The sequence below is a fragment of the Zingiber officinale genome, chromosome 10B (assembly GCF_018446385.1).
Source record: "Zingiber officinale cultivar Zhangliang chromosome 10B, Zo_v1.1, whole genome shotgun sequence".
Taxonomy (NCBI): Eukaryota; Viridiplantae; Streptophyta; class Magnoliopsida; order Zingiberales; family Zingiberaceae; genus Zingiber; species Zingiber officinale.
In genome coordinates this window covers 1,975,411-2,001,281 of record NC_056005.1, presented here as the reverse complement: position 1 = coordinate 2,001,281, position 25,871 = coordinate 1,975,411, and the positions used below count along the sequence as shown (strand labels likewise).

General features: G+C 39.8%; 4 protein-coding genes and 1 long non-coding RNA gene across 7 annotated transcripts; 4 read left to right on the top strand and 1 right to left on the bottom strand.

Annotated features, from left to right (window-relative positions):
* Window positions 1–4,715: 4,715 nt before the first annotated feature.
* On the top strand, window positions 4,716–5,940 carry LOC122029720. 2 transcript variants are annotated; one of them, XM_042588830.1, is made up of 2 exons: window positions 4,716–5,067; window positions 5,132–5,940. In XM_042588830.1, the coding sequence occupies exon 2, from the start codon at window positions 5,166–5,168 to the stop codon at window positions 5,733–5,735; it is 570 nt and encodes a 189-aa protein (XP_042444764.1). In that variant the 5' UTR covers window positions 4,716–5,067; window positions 5,132–5,165; the 3' UTR covers window positions 5,736–5,940. The 2 variants fall into 2 exon arrangements, with proteins under 2 accessions (XP_042444764.1, XP_042444763.1); XM_042588829.1 differs by having other exon boundaries at window positions 4,720–5,067; window positions 5,136–5,940.
* Window positions 5,941–7,901: 1,961 nt separating this feature from the next.
* On the bottom strand, window positions 7,902–17,176 carry LOC122030123. Of its 2 annotated transcripts, none has more exons than XR_006125315.1 (4): window positions 16,885–17,176; window positions 13,748–14,491; window positions 13,604–13,656; window positions 7,902–8,034 (listed from the first exon to the last, which is right to left on the bottom strand). It is a non-coding gene; the product is annotated as an uncharacterized LOC122030123 (long non-coding RNA). The 2 variants fall into 2 exon arrangements; XR_006125314.1 differs by lacking the exon at window positions 7,902–8,034 and adding an exon at window positions 8,571–8,864.
* Window positions 13,969–14,767, top strand: LOC122030122 (protein TIFY 5A-like). Its single transcript, XM_042589276.1, has 2 exons — window positions 13,969–14,097; window positions 14,185–14,767. Exons 1-2 carry the CDS (start codon window positions 13,997–13,999, stop codon window positions 14,579–14,581), a joined length of 498 nt encoding a protein of 165 aa, XP_042445210.1. The 5' UTR covers window positions 13,969–13,996; the 3' UTR covers window positions 14,582–14,767.
* A 553-nt stretch (window positions 17,177–17,729) lies between the features above and the next one.
* LOC122029794 lies at window positions 17,730–18,464 on the top strand. The gene has a single exon (XM_042588922.1). The coding sequence runs from the start codon at window positions 17,791–17,793 to the stop codon at window positions 18,388–18,390; it is 600 nt and encodes a 199-aa protein (XP_042444856.1). The 5' UTR covers window positions 17,730–17,790; the 3' UTR covers window positions 18,391–18,464.
* Window positions 18,465–19,950: 1,486 nt separating this feature from the next.
* LOC122029793 (probable glutathione S-transferase) lies at window positions 19,951–21,574 on the top strand. Its single transcript, XM_042588921.1, has 2 exons — window positions 19,951–20,336; window positions 21,054–21,574. Exons 1-2 carry the CDS (start codon window positions 20,022–20,024, stop codon window positions 21,387–21,389), a joined length of 651 nt encoding a protein of 216 aa, XP_042444855.1. The 5' UTR covers window positions 19,951–20,021; the 3' UTR covers window positions 21,390–21,574.
* The last annotated feature ends 4,297 nt before the right edge of the window (window positions 21,575–25,871 follow it).

Below are 25,871 nucleotides of genomic sequence, written 5' to 3'. Positions count from 1 at the left end.
TTTTATTTCTAACCAATTTGGTTTTTAAATTTCAGAAATTCGAATAATTGAAAAATAATTCTTGAAAAAATAATTTTACCTTGGTCACTATTTCTATCACCTTTAGTTAAAGTTTCAGATTTTTTTCTTTATTTATCCTTATTTTTTTGTGTTCAACGGGAAAAAAAATTTAGGAGTTAAAGGGGAGTTAATTACAAAATTTTACTTGTACTTAATTGTAACAATATTTTATTATTTTTCATTATTCTAACTTAACTTGAGTTGATGTATATCTAAAAAGGAGAAATTTTAAGTACCCCAGGTAAGTTTTGATGTGATCAAACAGGTTAAGTTAGGCTCTGTATTTTTGATGTCTTATATCTAAACGTGCAAAGACTTAGGAACACAAAAAACAGAACGAAAAATATAGCTGACGAGAAGGATGATATGGGAAACGAATCGACGGACTGGATGCATCAGAGGGATGCGAAACTACGAAGAAGAATACATCAATGGAGCGAGAGGGACGTGCGTGACACTTCCGAGGGACGAGAAGCTGAAACGGAAGACTGCTCGAGAAGAGAAGGTCAAAGTTAGGTTCGGGTGAATTCAACGTTGGATGATAGAAGAACCACCCAAGCGATCGAAGCAGTAGCCGGACAATTCAACTATATGTTGACTTGTCCATGTGCCTGAACCAAATCCAAGCACCTGGACTATAGGCGTTTGGATAAGATCCGGGTGCCCTAAAGACTTTGGGTCAGCACAGGCACCTCTTCATAAACGTTGCTATGGATAACGTTGAATGTCCACATCAACAACACTCTAAACGCCCGGATCGGTCCAAGCATTCGGACGAGGATAAAATTTTATCCTAAAATCATTGAAGAGTCGTTGCGCAGAAGATAGAGTGCACCGCTGGGGGCGCCCAAACCCACTCCAAGCGCCCGGAGATGTCACGTTAACCAACGATCAAATCTGACTAAAGGACTATATAAGGAGAGCTTGTTCTCCTGATCGAATAACACGCTTTTTGTACTTTGATTTCCATATTCTGCACTTTTTTTCTGTTCTTCAACTAGTGTATAAGGCTTCTTCACCTTCGAGGATTTGCTCGTAGAAGGATATCTTAGTGAGCTCTCTTTGCCTTGGACTAGCAATCTTTTGATTGCAAACTAAGAAAATCTGGTTGTCTTGTATTTCCTTTTTATACATTTTAGTTTATTTAATTAAGTGTGTATTTGCTAAAATAGAAAGATCGAGAAAGGTTAAAGTTTTATTTCAGATAATTCATCCTCCTCTTATCGACCGCACTGGAACCAACAGAAGGGAAAACAGGAAGCGTGGTACTATTAGGAGAGATCCAGGTACCCTCATGGATATTTGTCAAACTTGTTAGAAGTTATCTCAGAGAAGAGAGGTCAATCATCGTACTTCTCCTATGCAGAGTGTTGACAGCAGCAAACATGCAAGTTGGTCATCAAGGCATGGCAAGTCGGGGGGAGAAAGCTTTAGCTCAATATAAGGCAAAGGAAGTTCACCAAGAGAATGATTCTCTCCTCCTTACTTTCTCCCAAATTCAAATTCTGTGAGTATTCTCTAGCAAACCCAATAGTTGACCAGCTCCACTATTATTCTTCTTCCTCCTTTCTCCACCAAAAAACCTTTTCTCAAGGGAAGGCATCTACTTTCACAGTTTGCTACAGTTTCCTCAGCAAAGAACACTTTTATTTCCAGCATAAGTCCTTTCCTTAGATAAAGCAAATTCTATTTTCTGTCTTTTACTGACTTAAGTATCGGAAGGATAAAAAACGGATGAGTCAAGACTGGTAGCCCGTCTAGGTTAAAAATGTCATCCGAATGTGGCCCTGGACTAAAAGTTCTTTCTTTCCATTTGAAAATTCAAAATGCATAATATGAACATGTCCCTAAGCTATCGCTCGGGTAAGTTAATACTTGGCTCCGCCATTAGAGGTACGTAAAACCAACACGGAGGCTTGCTCAAAGATGATGGATTGCTATGAGAGGCCAGCCTGAGTGTAGAACAAAAGGAGCTCTACTCGTGGGAGCTATATTTAAATGGTACGGCAGAACAGGAGGTCTGACCACATCACACCATAAGATCAAAGTTCGATCTTGTAAATGAGAAGGAGTATGCTCGATTTGCAGATAGTCTGATGGCTCTTTTCCACATGATGCATCTGTGCAAGGGCTTCATTGATATGAACCAACTCTATTTAATTTCTGTTCGAGCCCCATCAATGGACGCCAAGCCATGAAATATGGAAAGAGATCAGAACTCTCTCTAGTGATCTCGTAGCAACAATTAATTGACCAACAAGTCGTCAGTGGCATGAATGATTATTAAATGAAACCATCTGTCTTTTTCCCAACACAATTTCTATTTATCTTTTTTTTTTGTCACTGTTACTTTATTCTCGGGCCATGGAATTTACTTATGTCGAGACAACTATTCAAAACCATTATTGAGACGTAGTCTTGGTGATCTTCAAATGAGCCATGACTTTGCTTGAATTCCACATCCCTTCTACAGTTCTACTGATCCACTGTGAAATGCAACTATTTGGGTGCCCCCAATCCCCATACACTACCTGTTCGGCAGAGATCACACATAAATTGTATTTACTTTCTTTTTATTATTTGTTTGTTTGTTTTCAGACAACTAACAGCATGTCATGTGGCCTTGTCAGTTTAATTGCATTGCAGATGGATTAGGGTGCAAATTAGCAAGCACTGCCTTTCACTTAGCCAGACAACTGAGAGCTCTTGGGACTAGACAATGACAACAAGTAACTGGCTAAACATAAAAGAAAAGATGCATTAGCTGTGAATATTATACAAGTCCTGACTCAAAAAGTAATGCGTTTTGGCCAGTTGCTTTGGATCTTGATATATAAGATTGTTTCTATACATTATTATATTCTTTATCAATTTCATAGATTATGTTGCCAACTCTAATCCTCGCATCCAAGATTAACAATTCTTATTTTTGGTTCATACATTGTGTTCCTGTTTGAGACCGTCGACGGATGAGTCATTGAGCTCTTCTAAAGTTACCGAGCGTAGGAAGAGACTAAACTCTCTTGATGCTTACAAAGCTCACAAAAGGATTAGAATGGAGGTCAAGATGGAAGGCTCTAACTCGACTACTTTGACATCCAAATTGTGGATGTCTTTCGTGTGTATATTTTTACCCGTGGGAGCGGACTCTTTTTTATAGCACTGTTGAAGGAATAAAATAATATCTCTTATCTTAATTGATGGGACATCATACCCTAATATGAAAAGTGTCACATCATCATGTTAGAGAGTTATGTCGTTCACATCCGGTTAGAAAATCGTGTGGGATCATATCATACTGTTTCACGTACTATGATGACTCATGTGTTGTCTCACGTATTATGTCAGTCTACGTGTTATCCCACGTGCTATTGACCAGCTAAGATAGTTGGATCAGAGGAGATGAACAAGAGCGTCAGATTGGCATAGCCAAGAAGAGATGAGCAAGAGTGTCAGGTCGGCGGGATTGAAAGGAGATGAGCAACGAGCGTCCAATCGATTCGGTAGTTGATATATCTTACGTGTTGATCAAAGTTAAAGACCCACCACCCCTATTTAACTCGATCCGCTTCATCTTGTTTTCTAGCAATGCATTAAGTCTTTGCTTCAAGAATGGCGTTGAGTCTTTGCTTGCTAATTTCTGTTTTCTTATATCAGAACCATCAATTCTTGGACGATGCCTGCCCAATGCCCATGGTCAAGAATATTAATTATTAACTGACCACCTGCAGTTTTCGTTTCACTATCAATTTTTTGACGACGCCCATGGATCCAATCCAACGCAGTTGCATTCGAACCAGAAGGCTTTAATTTTTGTTGGCTTCTCCTTAATTAACTTTGGCAGCAGTGACCATCTCACACCCAGCTAGCTGTCTGGGCATCCTCTTTGAATAGTCCAAACTTCCTGAAGGTTCAAGAACCCTCTGGCAGTTACTACGTTGGAAAAGTTTTTTCTTTTTCCTTTTCCCTTACCAAAAAATTCTTACTACATTTAGGCAGACTGAAGTAAGGGTGTGTATTTAGTTAAAATTGGATCGAATCAATTTTTTATAAAAACTAAATCGAATCGAATCGAATTTTTAATAAAATCGAACCGAATAAACCATATAACCCGATTTTTTTAAAAAATTTGAAGTGCCTTAATAAAAATTTGATCCGATTTAAAATTTATGTGGTAAAAAATCGATTTGATTTAAAAATTCGATCTATTCGGTCAATTCGATTTAACCGAATAATAAAAATTCAAAATCGAACCCGAACTGAATTAATCAAATTAATCAATTTTTTGGAGGAAAAAAAATCATATTTTCAAATAAAACGAACCGAATTTTTAAATTCAATCGATTTAATTAATTTATTCGGTTTAATCAAACTTTTGCTCAGTATAAACTGAAAAGTGCAAGAACAGAAGTGACTAAAGGGTGCACAGCATAAACAAAACATCAGTTTATTTGTTAGGAGTGATTTGTGCAGTCAGACTTCAGACCGTCACTCAGCTGAGATATTTGCACATAGGATCCTAACTGAAACTCGGAGAGCATATGACCAGATAAAAGAAAAAAAAAACTAATATTCTCTTGGACGTGAGCATGCATGGATTTTGTCGTGTGCTCCTATTGGTTATGGGTTCGAGTAAAAACTGCATGTGCGGCAATCTGAGCTGGGATTTTGTGTTGGGTTGCGCTTGAAGGCGATAGGAGCAGGTTCTACAGTGTCAGCCGTCAGAATGGCTGCTGCGTTAGCTTTCCCTTGCAACTTCACTACAAGAAGGTGAAATGCCCGGGTTGAATCCAACCCAAGGAAGTCAGCTGACCAGGCAAAAATCGAAGGCTTATTCCTCAATTTGGATTTCCTATAAGTAGGGAGACAAGTTGTGCCACTGTGCCTTGCTGTTGGTTGCAACTTGCAAATCCATGTAGAGATTCTGTGATTCTGTGAGTTGCGTGGTGGAAGATGTTGCTCTAATCCTTCACCTTTTGTGGCGCAGTGATTAGGAGGAAGAAGAAGGTATGCTCTCTGTCGCCACTAGTCTTTTCATATATGTGGTGGTACATATCCTAATTTTGCCTAGGCAGGCTTGCACAAGTCCACCCTCTTTGGGATATATGGATTCTCCTGCTCCGCCGCCGCCGCCGCCGCCGCCGCCGCCGCCGCCGCAGCCGGACTTGGATCTTTCCCTCGCCGGCGCGTTAGATACCAAGGACGTGAAGCTCTTCCCGTGCCTCTTCTGCAAAAAGAAGTTCCTCAAGTCGCAGGCCCTCGGCGGCCACCAGAACGCCCACAAGAAGGAGAGGAGCATCGGATGGAGCTCCTACCTCTACCTCGCGCCGGCCACGGCCGCTGCCTCCGCCACCATTAATCCTCCGTACCTGAGCTCGCCCCTGCTCGCCCACGCGTGCAGGAACATCCCTCCCGGCGACTGCACCTACGGCGGGCAGTCGGAGTTCTCGAGCTGCTCCCGCAGAGCCCCTCGGTTCTCCAACGACCACCCCCTGCTCGCCACCGTGAGCAACGGCCGAGCAATGTGCGCAGCCGGAGACCCCGCCGCCAGCGGTTATGAGACAATCGATCTCCTTAATTGGCAGAGGGGCTCCCGCCCTCCGCATGAACGACCAGCGGCGGACTTCTCCGCCGCCGGAGACCGGACGGAACTCGACCTATCCTTGAGGCTGTAGGATCTCTATAGCTTTCCCCTTCTCTCTCTCTCTCTCTCTGCTGTTCACTGGGTGTTAGATTCTCCCTCTTCATTATGGATTCATGCAACCCATTGTGGACGAATCGTAGTTATGTAAATATTCTGCATTATGGATGTCTCTGCTCTGTTCTGTTCTGCCCTGCCCTGCCTTAATCAAAACAATTCAGTTTTAGTTCTTCCATCAAGTCCTCTGGTTGCTTTCCTCTTCTTCTTTTTTTCCCTCTTTCCTTATAGAGGAATTGGGGCTTCAGTGTAATGCACTAACCACTAGCTAATGGGAAAGACGACGATGGTCCTACAGACTCAACTTGTCGATGAGATGTTTCACACTACCACTGTCAATGGCCGAGCAGTGCCACCATTGAAGTTGCTCTACGAGTAACAGCAACGGGGAATCGAGGTGGTGGAGACGATTCTTGAATGAGGAAAACGACGTGGACGCCAGTGGTGTGAGGTGAGGATCTCTTGTCAACTCTGTAAGAACTACTGTTTGTCGACATTTCCAGTCTCCATTCACTTGCTTTTACTGCAGACTTTTCCCTTCTTTAATCGCCGCCAGAGACTACTAAAACATTAAAAAAAATTAAACAGGGAATTAGTTTTGGCCTCTGTCCTCTGTTCATCATATTGCTCTAAAAGTGGAATGGATTAAGATTACAGGTGTCAGAGAAAGGATAAGATCGAAGATTAAAAATTGTTGTTAACTAATTCAAACTTATCATGGAGATTTATATATTCGGAGTGTGTTTCCTCGGATGTTGCGCTAGTTATGAATTGTTGAAGAGGTGTACAAGTGATTTGAGTAGTTTCATAGTTGCAGGGGCAGGGATATATTCCCTGCGAGTGTTAATTTAATAAGAATTTAATCGAGATAAAATATTAATTATAGTGTAAAAGCGACAAAAACAAAAACTCATTTTGTCGCGTTTGGTATTTCTGTATTTTGAGTTGGACCATTGAGGACGACAACAAGGTATTAAATGCGTAATGTCACTGTTCTTAGCTTTATGGCCGAGTGGACCAGGCAACTAGATCATTCCTTGTTTGTGTTTTACGAATTTTAATAAATCAGCTTGCGTGATTTTGGATAAAGTATTGTGAGAAACAAGAGTTTTGGGATATTTCTAACTCGTAAGAAAATAAATCGAGCTCCTGTTTAATTTATTAGTGCAAACTATGCGATGAGATTGATTGATAAGGAATCCGAAATCACCCAAGGACCCACCTAACATTTAAAATTAACCACAAGACGTGTAAGGTTTAAAAATGTTTGACGTGCCCTCAGGGTGTAGTGCAGACGGTGGACGCATAATATTTCTGACGTAATGGTCAGGGGTCGATTCTCAGGAACTGACGATTTAGGATTTATCCCGTCATTCGTCTATGCCCTGTGTACCTACATGAACCTCCCTCCATATCCATGAGACCGACACAAGGAGGACCGTTAAGGTAACGGATCTACTTTTTTTAAAAAAATATACTTAATTACATTATTTTTTTCTCTGAATAATCTAAATCAGTACTAACCTGGTCTGATTTAGATCATGCCCGGACCTAGTCTGATTAGGATAATGCCCAATGTAAATTTAATTTTATAGAGACCATAATCACAATCTAGCCAAAGACATATCCGATTAGACTAATTTTGAATCACGTGGATTTTGAAATTTCGATTTCTCTGTAAATATTAAAATATTATTAGATGACAGTTAGAAGGTGATAAGATCTCTAAAAAAGTAAGTCTATATTAGGCCCAATCTGAATCAGACCAGGCTCAAAGGATCTTAATCAACACTATCACGGGCCTAGAGAATTTGAGTCAGACCTGTCCCCTCGTAATACTGATTCAAATCTTCCGAATAAAAATAATATTATTAAGCTGTGGTATATTTTTTCAAAAGCCAGTACTATAATAATAATTTCATGGATACCAAAGTGAAAGATAAGAGGATAGACAAGAGGTGTGGCATGCTGGGAGAGGAAATAAAAGAGGAAAAGTTCTTTTCAGTCAATTTTTAAATCTCGAGAGGCCTTTTGATTAATTGATATTGTAGAAAAATAAAACAAAATAGGTAGAACCAGTCCATGAGTTTAATGGCTCGTAAAAATAACTTATTCAACAGTGGATCAATCTTTGTTTATAAATATTAAATAAAATATGGTCTTCAATCAATGGTCCACAAGGCTAAAACGTGCAATTCGTGTGGTATTTTGGATTCATAGGCTGCTTCTCTGGATCCAGTTGGAGATGTTTTGTGGCGAACTAAGCATTTGTTTACCTGCAATCACATCAAAGTCAACTTTATTTTTTTCTTCGAGTTGAAACCATTTTCAGGCACGCGCTTGGAGGGCGATAGCATTTTTATCGACCAAAAAAATGGAGAAAGGAAAAACGTTTCGCGTAAGCAATTTGATGGCAAAAGATGATTTGCTGATCCGTGTCAAAAATTATCCTGATTGGATTCGGATTGAAAAATTTTTAGAGTAAAATTTTCAAATTGAAATTCAGATTAATCAAGATTGATCTGAATTTAAATTTTTAAAATTAAATTAAATTATATTTTAAAAATTAAGATGATTATATATATATATATATATATATAAAATAATTTTTTTTATTTAGATTAATCAGATTATTCCGATCAAATTAGAATTGATTGACCTCATATTTCAAAGTTTCAGATTCAAGTCAAATTTTGATTGTGATTTTTATAAAAAAAAAAAATTAATCTGACTCACTCGTATTAATACCCCTATCTTAGACGGTCCCACATACACTTTTATTTTAGACAATCCATGATCGGTTCCACAATTATTTATAGAGATAAATTAAGAATAATTTTATTTTTAAATAGTGACTATCCTATAAGGAAAACTAAGAACCTGACAAATATTTTGCATTAAGGAATTGACATCCGGATCTCTTCATGATAATATCCCATCCAATGACCATCTGTCCATCTAATGGAGACTTTCATGTAAGCAATTTAAATAACACTTTGAAGAGGTTGATGCTTGCCCTGTTGGTTGAGCCCATTGGAACTGAAATCCGTCGTGCTCCAAATTAAGCATGTTTGAATGTTTTGAAGAGAAACGTTGGGTTGGTTGTCTGATTGATGAAAGAACTATTAGATTATATAATTAGAATTATTTATTTATATTTTTAAGGATAATTTAATTTTTTATTTTTTTTAATTTAAGATTTAAATTTTATGACAGTGTCCAATTGGATGAAAAAAATTATTCATATTAGAAATATATCATGAAAAAAATTTACGAAGAAAATCTATGTAGAGATATGTTTCAGGAGTGCGAGTTCAACCTACGGACATTAATGCTGATGATTATGTAAAATCGTTGGATGTTTGGGAGACCGATAATACGAAGATTATTACATAAATCAACAATTCTGTTCCACACTCCATTGGTGCTTAATTGGCCAAGTACGAGACAGTCAAAGAGGTTTGGGATCATCTAGTAAAATTATACACGCAGTCTAATTTTGCCAAATAATATCAACTAAAAGCATATATACGTGCACTTCGGCAGTAAGATATAGGGATCCAAGATTTTTATTCTGCCATGTCGAAATTATGTGACCAGTTAGTACTCACAGAATCCTCAGAATTGCGAGCATTCCCAACTTATGTCACTCGTAGAGAAGAGCAACGTCTAATCCAATTCTTGATGGTTCTTCGTGATGACTTTGAAGGATTGCGTGGAACAATTTTACATCGTAGTCCTCTCTCTTCCGTTGATTAACTAGTACATGAATTGTCAAATTATGAAATTCGTCTTAAGTCTCAGGTTAATAAGAGGACTGTTGCACCATCTATGATATCTGTTTTTACAGCACCATAGCAATCTATGTCGCATAATCAAAGTAGGTCGACTTCGAAGGTTTCTAGTGATAAGTGTGCTTATTGCAAAGAAAAAAGACATTGGAAGTCTCAATGTCCATTATTGTTGAACAAAAATAAACTACCGCAGCAACAAAAATGACCACCGCAACAGCAATATAAACAGTAACGACCTTAACAACAACCATTGCTACATCAGAATACTTCATGAAAATCGGGTAATCACCCACAACAGTCGCCAAATGGACTATCTCAGTCTAGTAATGCAGTGATTGCCCTCTCTTTAGATCCTTATATGGTTGAGCAGTTTCAAAAATTCCTTTCTTCACAGCCCTCTGCCATGTCTGCTTATTCTTATATAGATTTGTCATCCTCCGGTACATCAGGTATATCTTCCTCTTTATGGATCTTAAATTCTAGAGTCTCTCATCATATGCCACCTAACTTATCATCTTTTATCTCCTTATCTTGTAATTTATCTTTATCAGTTATGACGGCTGATGGTACTCCAATGTCATTATTATATGTTGGTTCTATTGTTACAACTTGTTTGTCTATTCCTGATGTCTATTATATTCCTAGTCTTACACTTAATCTCGTTTCTATTAGTCAATTATCTAAGTCTGGATATTTAATATCTTTTTCTTCGCTCAATTGTTATGTGCAGGACCCGCTATCTCAGAAGGTGATTGGGATAGGTCGTAGGCAAGGGGACTCTATGTCTTGGATAAGCTTCATGTACCAAATGTTGCAACTTCTAGTATCGATTTGTCATCTTTCCGATTGAGTCGTTCTTCTTCTGATTTTTACTTGTAGCATACTCGTCTAGGTCATGTTTCAGCCTCTCGTTTATAATTTTTAGCTTCGTCTGGAGTATTAGGAACTTTAAAAAATCATGATGTTTCAAATTGTAGTGGTTGTAAACTGACAAAATTTTCTACATTACCTTTTAATAAAAATCTATCTTTTTCTCCTAATCCTTTTGATCTTGTTCATTCTGATGTGTGGGGGCCTTCTCCTGGTGGCAAAAGGGGAATACGCTCGCCCCCAGCGCCCCCGCCAACCCGTCTCAAGGTCAACACGGAGGAGGTAAATCACGGGCGGCTACTAGCCTTTGGAATAGTGACTAGCACATAAGGGAGGCATTTACCTCGGCTTTGCCGAGATTCGAACCTCAAACCTCATGGTGGCAACACCTCATGCGCTAGCCACTAAACCCATCCGAGGGGACGTGTGGGGGCCTTCTCCTGTTACTACAAAAGGAGGATCAAGATATTATGTTTCTTTTATTGATGATTGCACTCGCTATACTTGGGTTTATCTTATGAAACACAGATCTGATTATTTTATCATTTTCAATAACTTTAAAGCTCTTATCAAAACTCAACATTCAGCATTTATCAAGTGTTTTCATTATGATTTAAGGGACGAATACACTTCCAATAATTTTTCTCATTTACTTACATCATAATGTACTATACATTAAACCTCGTGTCGAAAAACACTTGAACATAATGAGATTGCAGAGAGAAAACATAGACATCTTGTTGAGATAGCTCATTCATCCTTATTGTCTACAGATGTTCCTAGTATTTTTTGGGGAGAAGCAATTCTTACTGCTCATGTAATTAATAGGATTCCAACTTCTCACAATTTAGGTTTGTCTCCTTTTCAAAAACTATATGGTTATGCTCCTGATTATTCCTCTTTACGTGTTTTTGATTATACCTATTTTGTTCTCCGACCACATGTTGAGTGTGATAAGTTGTCCTCTAAGTTTGCTTTGTGTGTCTTCCTTGGTTATGGTGTCGGTCAAAAGAGATATCGTTGTTTTGATCCAGTTAGTAAAAAATTATATGTCTCTTGTCATGTTATGTTTCTTGAGCATATTCCTTTCTTCTCCATACCTCTTCTATCACATGGCATGACTTATGCAGATATTATTTGCATTGATCCCTTCAGTACCGACACCGATGAAGCCTCCCCCACGGCTACTCTTCCACATGATGGCTTCATTGAATCTGGTATTCTCGAGATATCTCCTCCATCTCCACCTTCCCCTCCTACGACTGTTACTTCACCTCCAGAGATTGCGGACAATCATATTCGTCGATCTACACGTCCTCATAAGTCTACTAAACTACCTAATTTTACTTATTCTTGTTATTCTACTTCCTTTGCCTCTTTTGTTACCTCTATTCATCATCTTTTTAGCATTTGTCTTATAGAGAAGTTGTTGGTAATCCTCTTTGGCAGATTGCTATAGACAAGGAATTAACAGCTCTGCATCATACTCATACTTGGGATTTGGTACCTCTGCCACCAGGGAAACATGTCATTGGTTCTCGTTGGGTCTATAAAATCAAAACTAAATCTGATGATTCTATCGAACAGTACAAAGCTCATCTTGTTGGTAAAGGTTACTTTCAGGAGTATGACATGAATTATGAGGAAACTTTTACCCCTATTGCTAAAATGACAACTGTTCGTATGTTAATTGCTATTACCTCTGTTCGTCAATGGAAGATATAGATATCAAAAATACTTTCTTGAATGGTGATCTTCAAGAAGTGTATATAGTGCCTCCTCTTGGAGTTGCTCGCCGATCTGGTGAAGTTTGCAAGCTTCGCAAAGCTCTCTATGGACTTAAACAAGCACCACTTGCTTGGTTTGCCAAGTTTTCCACGGTAGTTACCTCGCTTGGTTTTCATGCCAGTAAGCATGATTCATCTTTATTTGTCAAGTGCAGTGCAGGTCGTATACTTTTATCTTTATATGTGGATGATATGATAATTACTGGTGATAATTTTGATGAAATTAAATCTTTGAAGTTTGAATTAGCTCGTTGTTTCGCTATGAAAGACTTGGGTTTACTGCGCTATTTTTGTAGGGATTGAGATCGCCTCTTCACCTAAAGGTTATCTCTTGTCTCAGTCAAAGTATATAACTGATCTATTTGAGCGTACACGTCTCACTGACAATAGGGTAGTTGATACTCCCCTTGAGAATAATGCTAGGTACTCTCGATCAGATGGTTCTCCTTTGCCAGATCCTAACCTCTACCGTACAGTTGTGGGAAGCTTAATTTATCTCACTACTCATCCTAATATTGTGTATGCTATACATGTGGTTAGTCAGTTTATCATTGCACCAACCATAGTTCATTAGGCTGATATTCTTTGTATTCTTCAGTATCTTTGGGGAACTTAGTTTTAAAATCTCTTATTCCCTTTATTTTCTTGTTAGAGCTCTGTGCATACTCTGATGCTGATTGGACAGGTGATCTTACAGATCGTAAGTCGACCACTAGCTTCTATATTTTTCTTGGATATTCTCTTATCTTTTGAAAAAGTAAGAAACAAGATGTTATTTCGAGATCCTCCACAGAAATTGAGTATCGTGTCACGGCTACTACTACTTGTGAGATTGTTTGACTACGTTGGTTGCTTGCAGATATGAGAATTTTTCTTCAAAAATTTACTGCTCTTCATTGTAATAATCAGTGTCATTCAAATTGCGCACAATATAATTTTTCATGAGAGAACGAAACATATTGATATAGATTGTCATTTCACTCGTCATCATCTACAGATTGACATTATTACATTACTTTTTGTTCCTTCCTCAATGTAAATAACTGATATATTTACCAAGACTCATTCCGCTTCGTGCTTTTATTTTTTATCTAATAAACTCTCTTTTACCTTTTAAATTTAAAATTTAGATTTTTCTGATAATTCATTATATAAGACTTTGTATTTTTTATTTTCTAACCACCTAATTTTTCAGATTCATCAATAAAACGATTATTTTTTTTTACATCAATTTCTATCAGAACGACTTGGCCAAACAAACCATTACGTGACTTATCCTCGTCTACAAGTTGGAGGCTACGGCATGCACCTCGTTTAACTTCTAAAAAATCAATACTTTGGTTGCTAGTTTGAAGAATATGAAAAAGAATTTGACAATGTAGATGATAAAATACCTCCAGACGCCCACCACCAGCCTCAAAAAAAGCAACAAAGCACGAGGCAACCCCTGCAACATGTTTTTCTCCCCCACTTTTTATATTGTAATTATATAAATCTCTCGAACAAATAAATTATTGACAGAACGGATTCTCGCTTACCGAACATTGGGAGCAACTCAAATCGTGTACGGATCCACCTCCCCGCCCCAGGATTTCAATTCCTGCACGTGGAAAAATATATATCCGATTAAAGAACAATTGCTAAAAACCAACAGGATCGCGTGCCCAAGACGACGTCGCTTTCGTGACCAAGTAAACACCGCATTCTCCACGTGCCGCAAAATATTTCTCGCGAATCCGCGTATTTATTCGTCGCCTTCTCTTCTCCCTTCAACCCAAGAAGAGAAGATGGAAAAGAGGTGTGACCCTGAGCTCCGGCTCTCCGTTGGCGGTCAGGCCGCCGCCGGCGATGGCAGCAACTGGACGTCCAACTCTATGAGACTCCACAGGTAAAGAAAAGTTTTCTCAGGTTCCTCTGTTTTATTTCATTTTGAATATATAAATATATATATAATGACTGGAAACTAATGATGCAGGATGGAATCATGGTTGAGATTCTCACCAGCTCACCAGCAGCAAGAACAGAAGAAGCAAATGACGATCTTATATAAAGGCAGGATTTTTGTATGTGACGCCACAGAGATGCAAGCGAGAGCAATTATATCCATGGCCGAGAAGATGGAAGAAATAATAGGAAAGCAAAACCTGATTAGCCAACATGATCGGCAGCAGGAAGCCATGGCGGAGTCTACGGTTCCGACTCTGCCTCCCACTCCGTCTTCCGAAACCTTGCCGAAGATGCTTAACCCGGGCCAGTCGATGAAGCGGTCGCTGCAACGGTTTCTGCAGAAGAGGAAGGCTAGGGCTAGTGAAGTAACTCCTTACAAACAAACACCTAAATTATTGTTCCCACTTAAGCCTCAGCATGCATGATAAGTATTTGTGCTTCTCTTAGGTTGCAAGAAAGTAATATTGCCTTTTTTTTCTTTGTAAATTTTTCCTGATATGTTTTAGGTGACACAGATATTGTTTGACATATCAGGTTTCTGGCAGATTTTTAATATTCGAATGTATTCGTGTTGATTATAAATACAACCTTTTGAACTTCTTTGATTTCAAGCAAGTGTATCCATGGATAAACTATCCCTCAGAAAAGAAGTAAATTAAAAAAAAATACAGAGTGCTACCAGTAGGAGAAAAGGGGACACAGGATCATTCGACTCCAGAAAATCTACAGATGAAAGAGTTTCAAAATCCTAATAGTTAATTGGTTACACAACACAAGTGAAAGTTTTCACCCTTTCCAGACAACAAATCTTTGTTATAACTGAAACTAGAAAAATATATGCAAGCTGGTTCTTTTTTGCACATATACACCTACAAGACACAGCCCATAATTTAATTTCAAGTAGAAATTCTAGCCCTTAAAATAATTATATGCAATGTTTAGACCAGGTTCCTCATCGACATCATAGAATATTTCATTAACATTTTATTTGATGACTGACACTTAATCATGACCTTGTTGCTAAAATCTGGCACGGCAGGCTGATTCAATTCAAACACGATAACCAAAGAACAAGAGGGCATCCTGGTTTGGTTTGATAGAAAAACAGGAAAGGGCCAACAATAACTATATTATAAACCAAAGATATATTGAAGTATGACTTTGTTTTAGTGATTGGGAAAATTTTCAATTCAGTTGCTAGGTCTCAATTTTGAGTCAGTAGCAAGTTAGCAACATTTATTTTACTTTATCTTAATTTTTCAATATGTTTATTTAAAGCATATACAAATATTACTTTGAAAGCAACAACTTCACAACATCAGTTCAAAATCAGATATGGCGGATCTACACTTGCAGATAACTTGTGCAGCAGCATTTCATCTACTCAAATTGCCAAAAAAAAAAAACACAGATAAATATTTCAAAACATAAAATAAAAAACCCAAACGTTTTGAATGCTCTGTAGAATTGTTTCAGAAAAAAAAAAAAACACTTATAAACACGGTTCACCTTCAACAAATTCTGATAAAGATAAATGCCAAAATTGAAACCTTGTTCTAGAAAAACAGTAGATTCTTCAGCCATTCAACTACGTGCTGTTCTTTTTGCCTCTCATATGCCGCACACGCACTCACCTAAACACTGAAAGTAACCGTTGATGTCCTAATCTCCTGTTCTCTTCATTGTGAAGATAACGTTAGAGAAACATCTACCCTACAATTCGCAGGCATTCAGAATCTTCCACAGTAAAGATGCTCCATTACTAGCTGGTTAGCCCAATATTCTAGAAATACTGGTGAGTAAAATATAAACAATGATTTTTCTCAAAGCCCCATGGGCTTCAAAAAGATTTGAGATCAACTAATTGTTGGACAATCTTATCAGATATAGAGGAGTAATTCAAATTGAAATTACAAAATCAAATCAGACTTATCTGTTGAGTTGACTTGAGCTGATAAGCTGCAAGAAGAGAAGGAAGAGAGCTGCTTGGGATGGCAGAATTGGCTGAACCAGAGTGCAGACTTCTGAGAGCAAAGTCCAAGTGCAAACTCCAAAGTACATACTCCCGACTAGAGGTTGACTTCCAATGTGGGACTAAACTCATACACAAAGAGTCTCTTTCCTATTTTTTCCATTCACATTTCTAACACTACTTTAGCACTGTACTAACTCTCTTAAGTCCAAGTGAACTTGGAGCAGAAATGGATATTGAACTCGTATTTAGGAAGCTGCTACATAGCAATCATAATCAAATCTTAATTTCGTATGTGTGCTAAAGAAGCATTCGTTATGATAACAGTAGCTTGATTTCAATGTAGATAATGGAGGACAAAGAAGTCCATAGACGTCAATCATCCCTCGAGAGGGATTAATAATTGACAAAGACTTGATTGATAACCACATGTTCCAAATCTCAAACTTACAGGAAAATGTCTTACTCAGTGATCTATGGTTTACCATCCAATTCATTTAAGAATATGATCGAAATTTTTGAAATTGCGATGATAGTGACATTTATGAGTGAGACAATGTAGTAAATATCATGCTGAGATTAATAGGAAGCTACTCTGCAATTTAATTATTTATAAAGAAAGCATGCACCATTTATACGTTCATGCAACAACCTACTGCATAGGCAATGCCAAATCTCATGATTTCGACTTGCCTAAACTTTCTTAGCACATAAAGGAAATACTTCTTTTCATACATAAAACGAAAAGAGGCTTACTTTAATCCAATCTGAAGAGACTCCAAGTCGGTCCCCAAAATGCTTGTTCCTCTCCGTAAACCCTACAATCTTCTTCATCCATCGAGTTCCTGCGCTTTTTTTTTCTCCAGAAATTTGACAGCCACCGTGCGCCTCGCCTCGCCCCGCCCCGCCCGCGACAGCTTGCTTTGAGTAGAACCTCCGGCCGCAGGGAGCCCCATCGGTGCTTCTGATGCGCAATCGTCGTCGGTCGGGCGATCTGGGAGAGTCCCGCCGACTTCACTATCAATCGATCCGTAACCCCAAGTATGGGCCGGCCTTTATAGCAACACGAAGCCCTACTAACCAAATGTATAAAGACCCAACAAGTAGGAGATTTTTTATAAAAAAAAACAGCAAATATTACAAAATACAAATAAATAAATAAATCGAATAGAAGCGATTAAATAAATATCCGAAACCAATAAAATATGCGATGGATATGTATGAAGAATACTATCCCTGTTCAAAATTCAAAGAGATAGGTAGGCCGATATATATAAAAACACTATATGTCAATTTTAACAGTCCATTATTTCTTCGATAAAGTAAATCAATAAAGTTCTAAAATACAAGAAACCCCACAGCATGGACACGAAGAGGGTCTGGACCAGTTGAAAAACCTTTAATATAAGTCTTGCGTGGACACTTTAGCTTACAGGAAGCATTTCTCCTTTGCTAACTTCTTCAATAATTATGCTTAAACATCTACAGAACTGTGCGTCACAAGCCATGAATTGCCACTCAAATGGTGACAAATCGAACTCAATCACGTCTAATCTCAAGATTCATCTTAATTAGTAGTGAATCATGAAGTCCCAGCAGAAGATATATATAAAGCCACCCCCCCTTTCGGGCTTGAAATTAAAGCTTGATCTCTGATCGGCCATGGCGAAGCCAAGCGCACAAATTAGAGCCCTTCCTTTGAAGGCCAAGGAGCTGTCCATCTCCGTCCTCGTCATCTCTCTGCCGTTGCTCTACGTCTCCCTCCTCCACGTCCCCCCTTCCTCCCTCTTCACTGACACCACCTTCTGGTTCCTCATGTCCAATTCCCTCATCTTCATTGTGGCTGCTGACTCCGGCATCTTCTCCTCCCCGGCGGGCGCCGCTGTCGCTTCCGGAGAGGTTCTCCACGATGAGTACGTCATGCACCTCAAGGACAGTGGCAGTACTGTTGCCTTGGTCGTCATGAAGGAGGAGCGGAAGGAAATAGAGCAAGAACTAATTGGGAGGAGTGTAGTTGTGCATCAGACTTCACTCCCTCCGGATCCATTGGAACAGAATCCGGACGATGCGGTTGGAGAGAACCTCGAGGAAATGGAAGAGCCAGATGCGAAGAGTGTAGTTTTGCTACAGGATTCGGTAGAAACAGAGGGTAGCGAGAGTGATCAGTATTCCAGCATGTCGGACGAGGAGCTCAACAAGAGAGTGGAAGAGTTTATTACGAAGATTAACAGGGAGATTAGGCTTCAACAGATCAGGAATTAATGAATTGAGTTTTGTGTGTAGAAGTAGAACGGAGGAGTTTAGTTGTTCAAAGTTGGTGCGTGTTAGTTTCAGGATTTCAGAAGTAATTAAGTTTAAGATTGTCCACAAAATTAATAATGATATATGGTTGTATTCGTGTTCTTCCCTATTCAGATTCATTGTGTCTTTTTTCTGCCTTTTTCCCTTCTCTTTTAGTCCAAATCAACATATCTATCAGGCCTGAAAGTGTGCTTATAAGACAATTTAAAGCAAGGCTGGCTGAGGCCTTTGCGACATTTGCTGCAAGTTAATTTTCTCAATATTTAACACGTTGTGCAGTAAACTCGTTGTTACATCAGCATCAACAAGTCAATGTTGATCGTGGATGGCTTTTTGGATTATCATAAATTTGCTTTTAGAGATATTGCATGTCGAGCTAGCTAGGGATTTACTTGTTTAATGATTTTACTCCACTATTTAAATTTTATTTTCCTTTTATTTTGTCCCATATTCGTGGCTCGGCTTCCATCCCATCACGTGCTCGATAGCTGCTTTGGATTAAAAAACAAACAAATGTACCCTGTGCTGGCTGTTTGAGGAGCCGTCAGATCGAAGGAGTGGGACAGCGAACGGCCTGATGTGCCGTTGCTGTCGGGCCGAATATCTCACCTGCTACCTCTTAAACTATTGATTAATTCTTAGAATACGTTTTGTAGAATGTAATGTCGGGTAATATAATGAGGATTATAAAAGATAATGAATTTTTATAATTTAGATTAAAAAATAAATATTATATAATCTAATTATATTACGAGGATAATATTTAATTAAAATTTAAATGTCAAATATATCCTTAGTCAGTCATCGCCCTCCACCATCGCTCATCGCCCACCATCGTCGGATGTCACCGGTCACCCGCCACTCGTCAGTCACCCGCTGTCGTCGCCCATCGGCGACGACCAACGACGACGGTCATTAGTTACCGATGGCAGCCCCAAACTTCGACAGAGGTGCGACGATGCGTCACTAGAAATCGTAGAATATTTTTATTATTTTATAATAATACGAATTATATTTTAAATAAAAAATAATGAACACTAAATAAACAATATATAATCATCATTATAATCAAATATTATATATATTATATTATCAAATATAATAATATAATCAAGATTATCTTGTATTGTATTATATTATAAATTTGATTACATTATAACTTCATTACATTACATCTAACTAAACAAACGTAGCATTAATGTCAGCGCTTAACTGGGCCAAAGCCGAAGCCAAAGCCCAGCAATTCTTGTTTTTCTGTGATGGGTAAAATTACCGGAATTAATTTCTGGAAATGTAAAACGAGAAATATGCATGAACGAAGAGAAGCGTCTCAGTTGTTCCAGCTCCTTCCACCTTACCGTTGATCTCCCCATCGACGGCTCACGGAAGCTCATCGCTCGGCACTCGTGACGCAAGCCGTGACTCGATTCCCTGCGTGGAATGACCCAGACAGCGTGGGTTGCGTAAGTGATAACCTCACACGAGGCGGTGAGCCCATCGAATTCTTCCACATCAGTGTTCTATTAAGACCTCACAAATCGCCTCCACAGCCACATCGTTTTTGAGCGAGAGAGAGAGAGAGAGGAGCGACCATGGCAGAGGCGGTGGTGTTACTGGATCTGTGGGTGAGTCCTTTCGGGCAGCGGTGCCGGATCGCGCTGGCGGAGAAAGGGGTGGCGTACGAGTACAAGGAGCAGGACTTGGACAACAAGAGCCCGTTGCTGCTGCAAGCCAACCCCGTCCACAAGAAGATCCCCGTCCTCATCCACGACGGCAAGCCGGTGTGCGAGTCGCTCATCATCGTGCAGTACATCGACGAGGTGTGGTCCGATGGCGCACCGCTTCTGCCGGCGGACCCCTACGCCCGCGCCCAGGCGCGCTTCTGGGGCGACTTCATTGACAAAAAGGTATTGCTATGCCTGCCACCTGTTTGATTATTGGTTGTATAGAATAAGCCTAGTTTTACCTTGCTAATTCGACTGGGTCACCGTACGTTAGACTCGATAGCAGAGGAGGTAGCTGCTAAGGAGGCTCTGAGCTTCTAAGCTGGCGGTGTTTGTTAGTTTTTTTAACTTGTGGAGTTTGAGAATAACTGGCGTGAAAGAAATAGGCGATCGAAAAGTTCTTTCTCTTGGGGAATTGATTGTGCATTTGATTATTAGTGCTTTTAGTCAATTTTAGTGATTGGTGAGTAGTTCTTATTGTTTTCATTAGTGATTGAAGCAAATATTATTACCTTTCCCTTATATCGCAATTAATCTCACTCTCCGTAATGAAGAAAGGGAGAGCATACCCAAAGTGTTCTTTTTATCATTCGCTGAATGCTATGCTGCTTACCAGATCTTACCTATAGTTTACGCCAGACATCTAGAGAGGCAATATGCATCCCTCTCTGTTTCAGTAAGAAATTGGTTAAAAAAGATCTTGTTTTCTTGACCAAAAGAAGGAAAAAGAAAGTGTTTTTTTTTAGAATTTATTTGTGTTGCTGAACTGCTTGGCTATCGGAATCAGATGGAAAAGAGTTGTATTAGTAACTTACATATGAACTTCCAGTCTTTGTTTCGCTGTGAATTAAATGCTAACAAGCTAAGTCGTCTGCCTTCTGCTCTTTCTCCATGGATCAGATTTACGAGTACGGAACCAGGCTGTGGAAGCTGAAGGGAGAGGCCCATCAGGAGGCCAAGAAAGAGTTCATCGAGATCCTGAAGGTCCTGGAGGCTGAGCTGGGCGACAAGAAGTACTTCGGCGGCGACGCTTTCGGCTACGTCGACATTGCGCTGGTTCCCTTCTGCGCCTGGTTCTACACCTTCGAGACCTGCGGTGGTTTCAGCGTCGAGGCGGAGGCACCGAAGTTGGTGGCGTGGGGCAAACGGTGCTTGGAGAGGGAGAGTGTCTCCAAGGCGTTCTACGACCCGGTCAAGGTTTACGAGACCTTGAAGCAGGCGTACGGATTCGAGTAGTCTCAATGGAATCCTTCTTGAGTCAACGTTTCTGGACTCTTTTCCGTTATTTTTTTTCGATATTGTCAGCGTAGTCAATAGTTTGTTGGTACGTGTCGTATGCTGTGTGGCTACTTCGTTGGAGTCGCACTGGCTGTGTTCGTGGTTGGAGGAGTCAATAAAAAGACTTATTTATTTTAGAAAAATCCTTCACGCAACTCAAGTCTTTGTTGATTTATTTTTATTTATGTGTAATTTTTAATAGCTAATAATTATCAAGCATGCCTACAATTAAAAGAACTGACAAAACATAAGTTCAAAAAACTGACAAAACATAAGTTCAAAAAAGTATTAAAAATATAATTGTGAAAAGTTGAAATGAACCTAAATTTTTAAGGGCATAAGTACTTAAAATTATAATTAAATGTTAAATAGGATAAGAAAACTTAAAATTAGAGTATATGAATTTGGAATGAGTTTATAGGTAACATTATTAATTAATTGGAAACTAAATTTTATTATTAGTTATTTATTTGTCACAAAACATTCTTGTTTAAAAGCATCAAGTGTTTTGAATTAGTTAAAATTAGTTATAGTAGAGGCCTTCGACCTTTGTCTTGGAAAAAAAATTAAAATGCAAGTGTGAATTTATTAAGCTTTACCAAGTTCCTTTTATTTAATTGTAGAATGTGCCTAGTTGTTGGTTGCATTTTTATTTTATTTTAGCTAAATTTATTCTTGTAAAATATATTTTCTTAATTTTGAATCTAAATGTAAATTTGATGATTTTTTTTTCACAAATAACTTGACTCATTTGTTAAACTTGTTCCTCAAACTATACTAACTCATTCATTTAAAAAAAATAATGAGATAAGAAAAAAATTAATTAAATTTTTAATAAATTAAATAATAAAGATTTTAAGTTTTGATATTTAAAGTGATGACAAATACATTTGATCCTGTATGATAATATCATACAGACATTTGATTCATCGGTAATGTGCTATGATTATTGTTAATCGGAAGGGTGGCGTAGCTTCTATTATGCAAAGGAGAATATGCACAGAAAATGGATTACAATGACGGCTAGGGAAGTCTCCGGTGAAGCCAATCTTACGCGTAAGTCAGCTTTCTACATATTATAGTGATTGTAAAATGATAAAATTTTCTACATTACCTTTTAATAAAATATCTTTCTTTTTCTCATAATCTTTTTTATTTTATTCATTCTTCTAATGTATGGGGGTCTTCTCCTATGGAATTGTCATATCAGCGACCCCCCTAGAGCCGGTCTACAAATATGGAGAGAGGTAAATATAGATACACAGTTGAAAGCGCATGACTGGGATGCTAACCCCAGGTAATGACACCCCGGGGATTGAACTCTGAACCTCTTGGTCACGAAACCATGCACCCCTAGCTGTGTTACGCCCTAGGGATAAAAATAAGAATTCCAGTTAGCTTCATTGACTATCCCCGGGGGTGGTTGGCCTAACCCCACGGCACAGACCACCAAGGTAAATCTGGAAGTGCACGCAATGGCTAGCCCAAAAGCCTAACATCATTTGGTTATGCCCCCCTCCATTTGGAGGAAAATTTCATACAAATACGTCGTAACTAAGGTTCGAACCGTGGGTGCCTAGATGACAACCTGAATGTCCTACCGAGACACCATGGCCATGGGGGCGTGCGGGGGCCTTCTCCTGTTACTACAAAAGGGGATCAAGATATTATGTTCATTTTATTGATAATTACATTCACTATACTTGGGTTTATCTTATGAAACACAGATCTAATTATCTTACTATCTTCAATAACTTTAAAGCTCTTGTCAAAACTCAATATTCAGCAATTATCAAGTATTTTCATTGTGATTTGGGGGGCAAATACACTTCCAATAATTGTTCTCATTTACTTGCATCAGAAGGAACTATACATCAAACCTCGTGTCGAGAAACACCTTAACAGAATTGGGTTGCAGAGAAAAAGCATAGACATATTATTGAGATAGCCCGTTCATTCTTATTGTCTGCAGATGTTCCTAGTATTTTTTGAGGAGAAGCAATCCTTGTTGGGGTTGCAAGGTTGCAAACATAGTCCCATATTGGAAACACATGGGAAAGATCATGGGTTTATAAGAGAAAATATATCTCCATTGGAATGAGGCCTTTTGGGGAGAGCCCAAGAGCAAAACCATGAGGGCTTAGGCCCAAAGTGGACAATATCATGCTATTGTGGAGATATCTAAATTCTTTTCGATCCTACAATTGGTATCAGAGCCCTGACTGCCAGAAGGTTTAACCGCCGACTGTGCACAAGAGATATGGTCTGATTGAACCATGTGGGTACAATATTGACCTCAAACAAAGAAAGTGGGGGCTCCTATGTTCGGATCAAGAGGACCAGACACCAGGCAGGAAGTCCTAGTTGCGGCTAGGCAAGGAAGTCCTAGTAGGTCGGGTGGACCGAGGGGCAGGAAGTCCTAGTTGCGGCTAGGCAAGGAAGTCCTAGTAGGTCGGGTGGACCGAGGGGCAGGAAGTCCTAGTTGCGGCTAGGCAAGGAAGTCCTAGTAGGTCGGGTGGACCGAGGGGCAGGAAGACCTGGTGGGTCGAGGATCAGACGTGGGAAGCCTATGATCCTTTGTTTGAGGGGGGGATTGTTGGGGTTGCAAGGTTGCAAACATAGTCCCATATTGGAAACACATGGGAAAGATCATGGGTTTATAAGAGAAAAGATATCTCCATTGGAATGAGGCCTTTTGGGGAGAGCCCAAGAGCAAAACCATGAGGGCTTAGGCCCAAAGTGGACAATATCATGCTATTGTGGAGATATCTAAATTCTTTTCGATCCTACAATCCTTACTGCTATTCATGTAATTAATGTTGGTGCAACCTTAGGTTAAGGTTGACCTGGTTGACCCGACTCGAGTTGACTTGACTCGAGTTGTATTTTGATGTTTGACTTAGGAAGATTGTTGGTGCAACCTTAGGTCAAGGTTGACCTAGTTGAGTTGTATTTTGATGTTTGACACTCGTGGAAGAGTTGTATTCTTGATATGGGACAAGAATAGATGTTTGGGAGATTATTGGTGCAACCGTAGGTCAAGGTTGACCTAGTTGACCTGATTCGGGAAAGAGTCCAAGTATGGAGACTTGGCACTGGAAAAGTCCAAGTATGGAGACTTGGCACGGAGAAGTCCAAGCAGGGAGCTTGGCACGAGGGAAAGTCCTAACTGGGATGTTAGGCAGGTGAAAGTCCTGGTGAGTGAAACCAGGCAGTGGGAAAGTCCTAACTGGGATGTTAGGCAGTGTGGAAAGTCCTGGTGAGTGAAACCAGGCAGTGGGAAAGTCCTAACTGGGATGTTAGGCAGTTGGAAAGTCCTAGTGAGTGAAGCCAGGCAGTGAGAAAGTCCTAACTGGGATGTTAGGCAGTGTGGAAATCCTGGTGAGTGAAGCCAGGTGAAAGTCCGGGTGAGTGAAGCCAGGCAAGGGAAAATCCAGATGGATCAAGGATGATCGGATATCTGGTGTTGGAAAGACCAAGTGGGTCAAAGGGATTAACCGGACACTTGGTAGGGAGTCTTAGCAGGTCAAGGGAGTGACCAGATGCTAAGCATGAGATACCAATAGGTCAAGGTTGACCGGATATTGGTGTGGAAGGTGTGGGAATTGGTTTGGACAAAACCAAGAGCCGGATCGATCGCTGGATCGATCCAGTCATCTGATCGATGCAGAGACCGATCGAAAGCGATCGATGTGCCTCTGTGAGCTTCGATCGGTCGGGACCGATCGACATAGCTGATCGGTCCGGGGACCGATCGGTCTGCCAAAGTTGGGCGTTTTACGTAGAAATTTGGATCGGTGCGGAGACCGATAAGCATGGAGCTGATCGGTCTCCACGACCGATCGAGACAGCCTCTCTCACAGAGAGGTGGGATCGGTCCGAGGACCGGGGGCCTGATCGGTCTCTCGGACCGATCAAGATAGCTCCAGACCGATCGGGGCGATGCCCGATCGATCTGGCCCTAGGCTATTTTTGGCTCCTGTGTTTCTGGCTTTTTGGCTTGCAGGTTCGCAGGTTATATAAGGGTTCGAGCGATTCTACAGATCTGCTTCTTCCCCCCCGAACCTTCTTCTTCTTTCTGCTGCTGAGCTCTGCTGAGTTCTTGAAGCACTGAAGCTTCGCGTGAGCTTCCCTTTGGCTGGGTCACCTGCTGTTGTAGGCGCTTGGAGCTGCTGCTTCTTCCAGTCGAAGAGAAGGCAAGCAAGAGTTTTCTTACTGTTGTATTTCTTGCTGTCTTTCCTTGTATTTCTGTACTCTCCTTACTTGCTGTTGCAAGAGTGTGTTGTGGCGAGGTTTCTCGACCCAGAAGGAGTTTGTATTAGCCGGTTCTTCGGGGACTCATCCACCGACGGATTGACTGGACTCGTCCACCTTACGGACACGCCGAGGAGTAGGAGCCCTAATCTCCGAACCTCGCTACATCCTTGTGTTAAGGTTTGG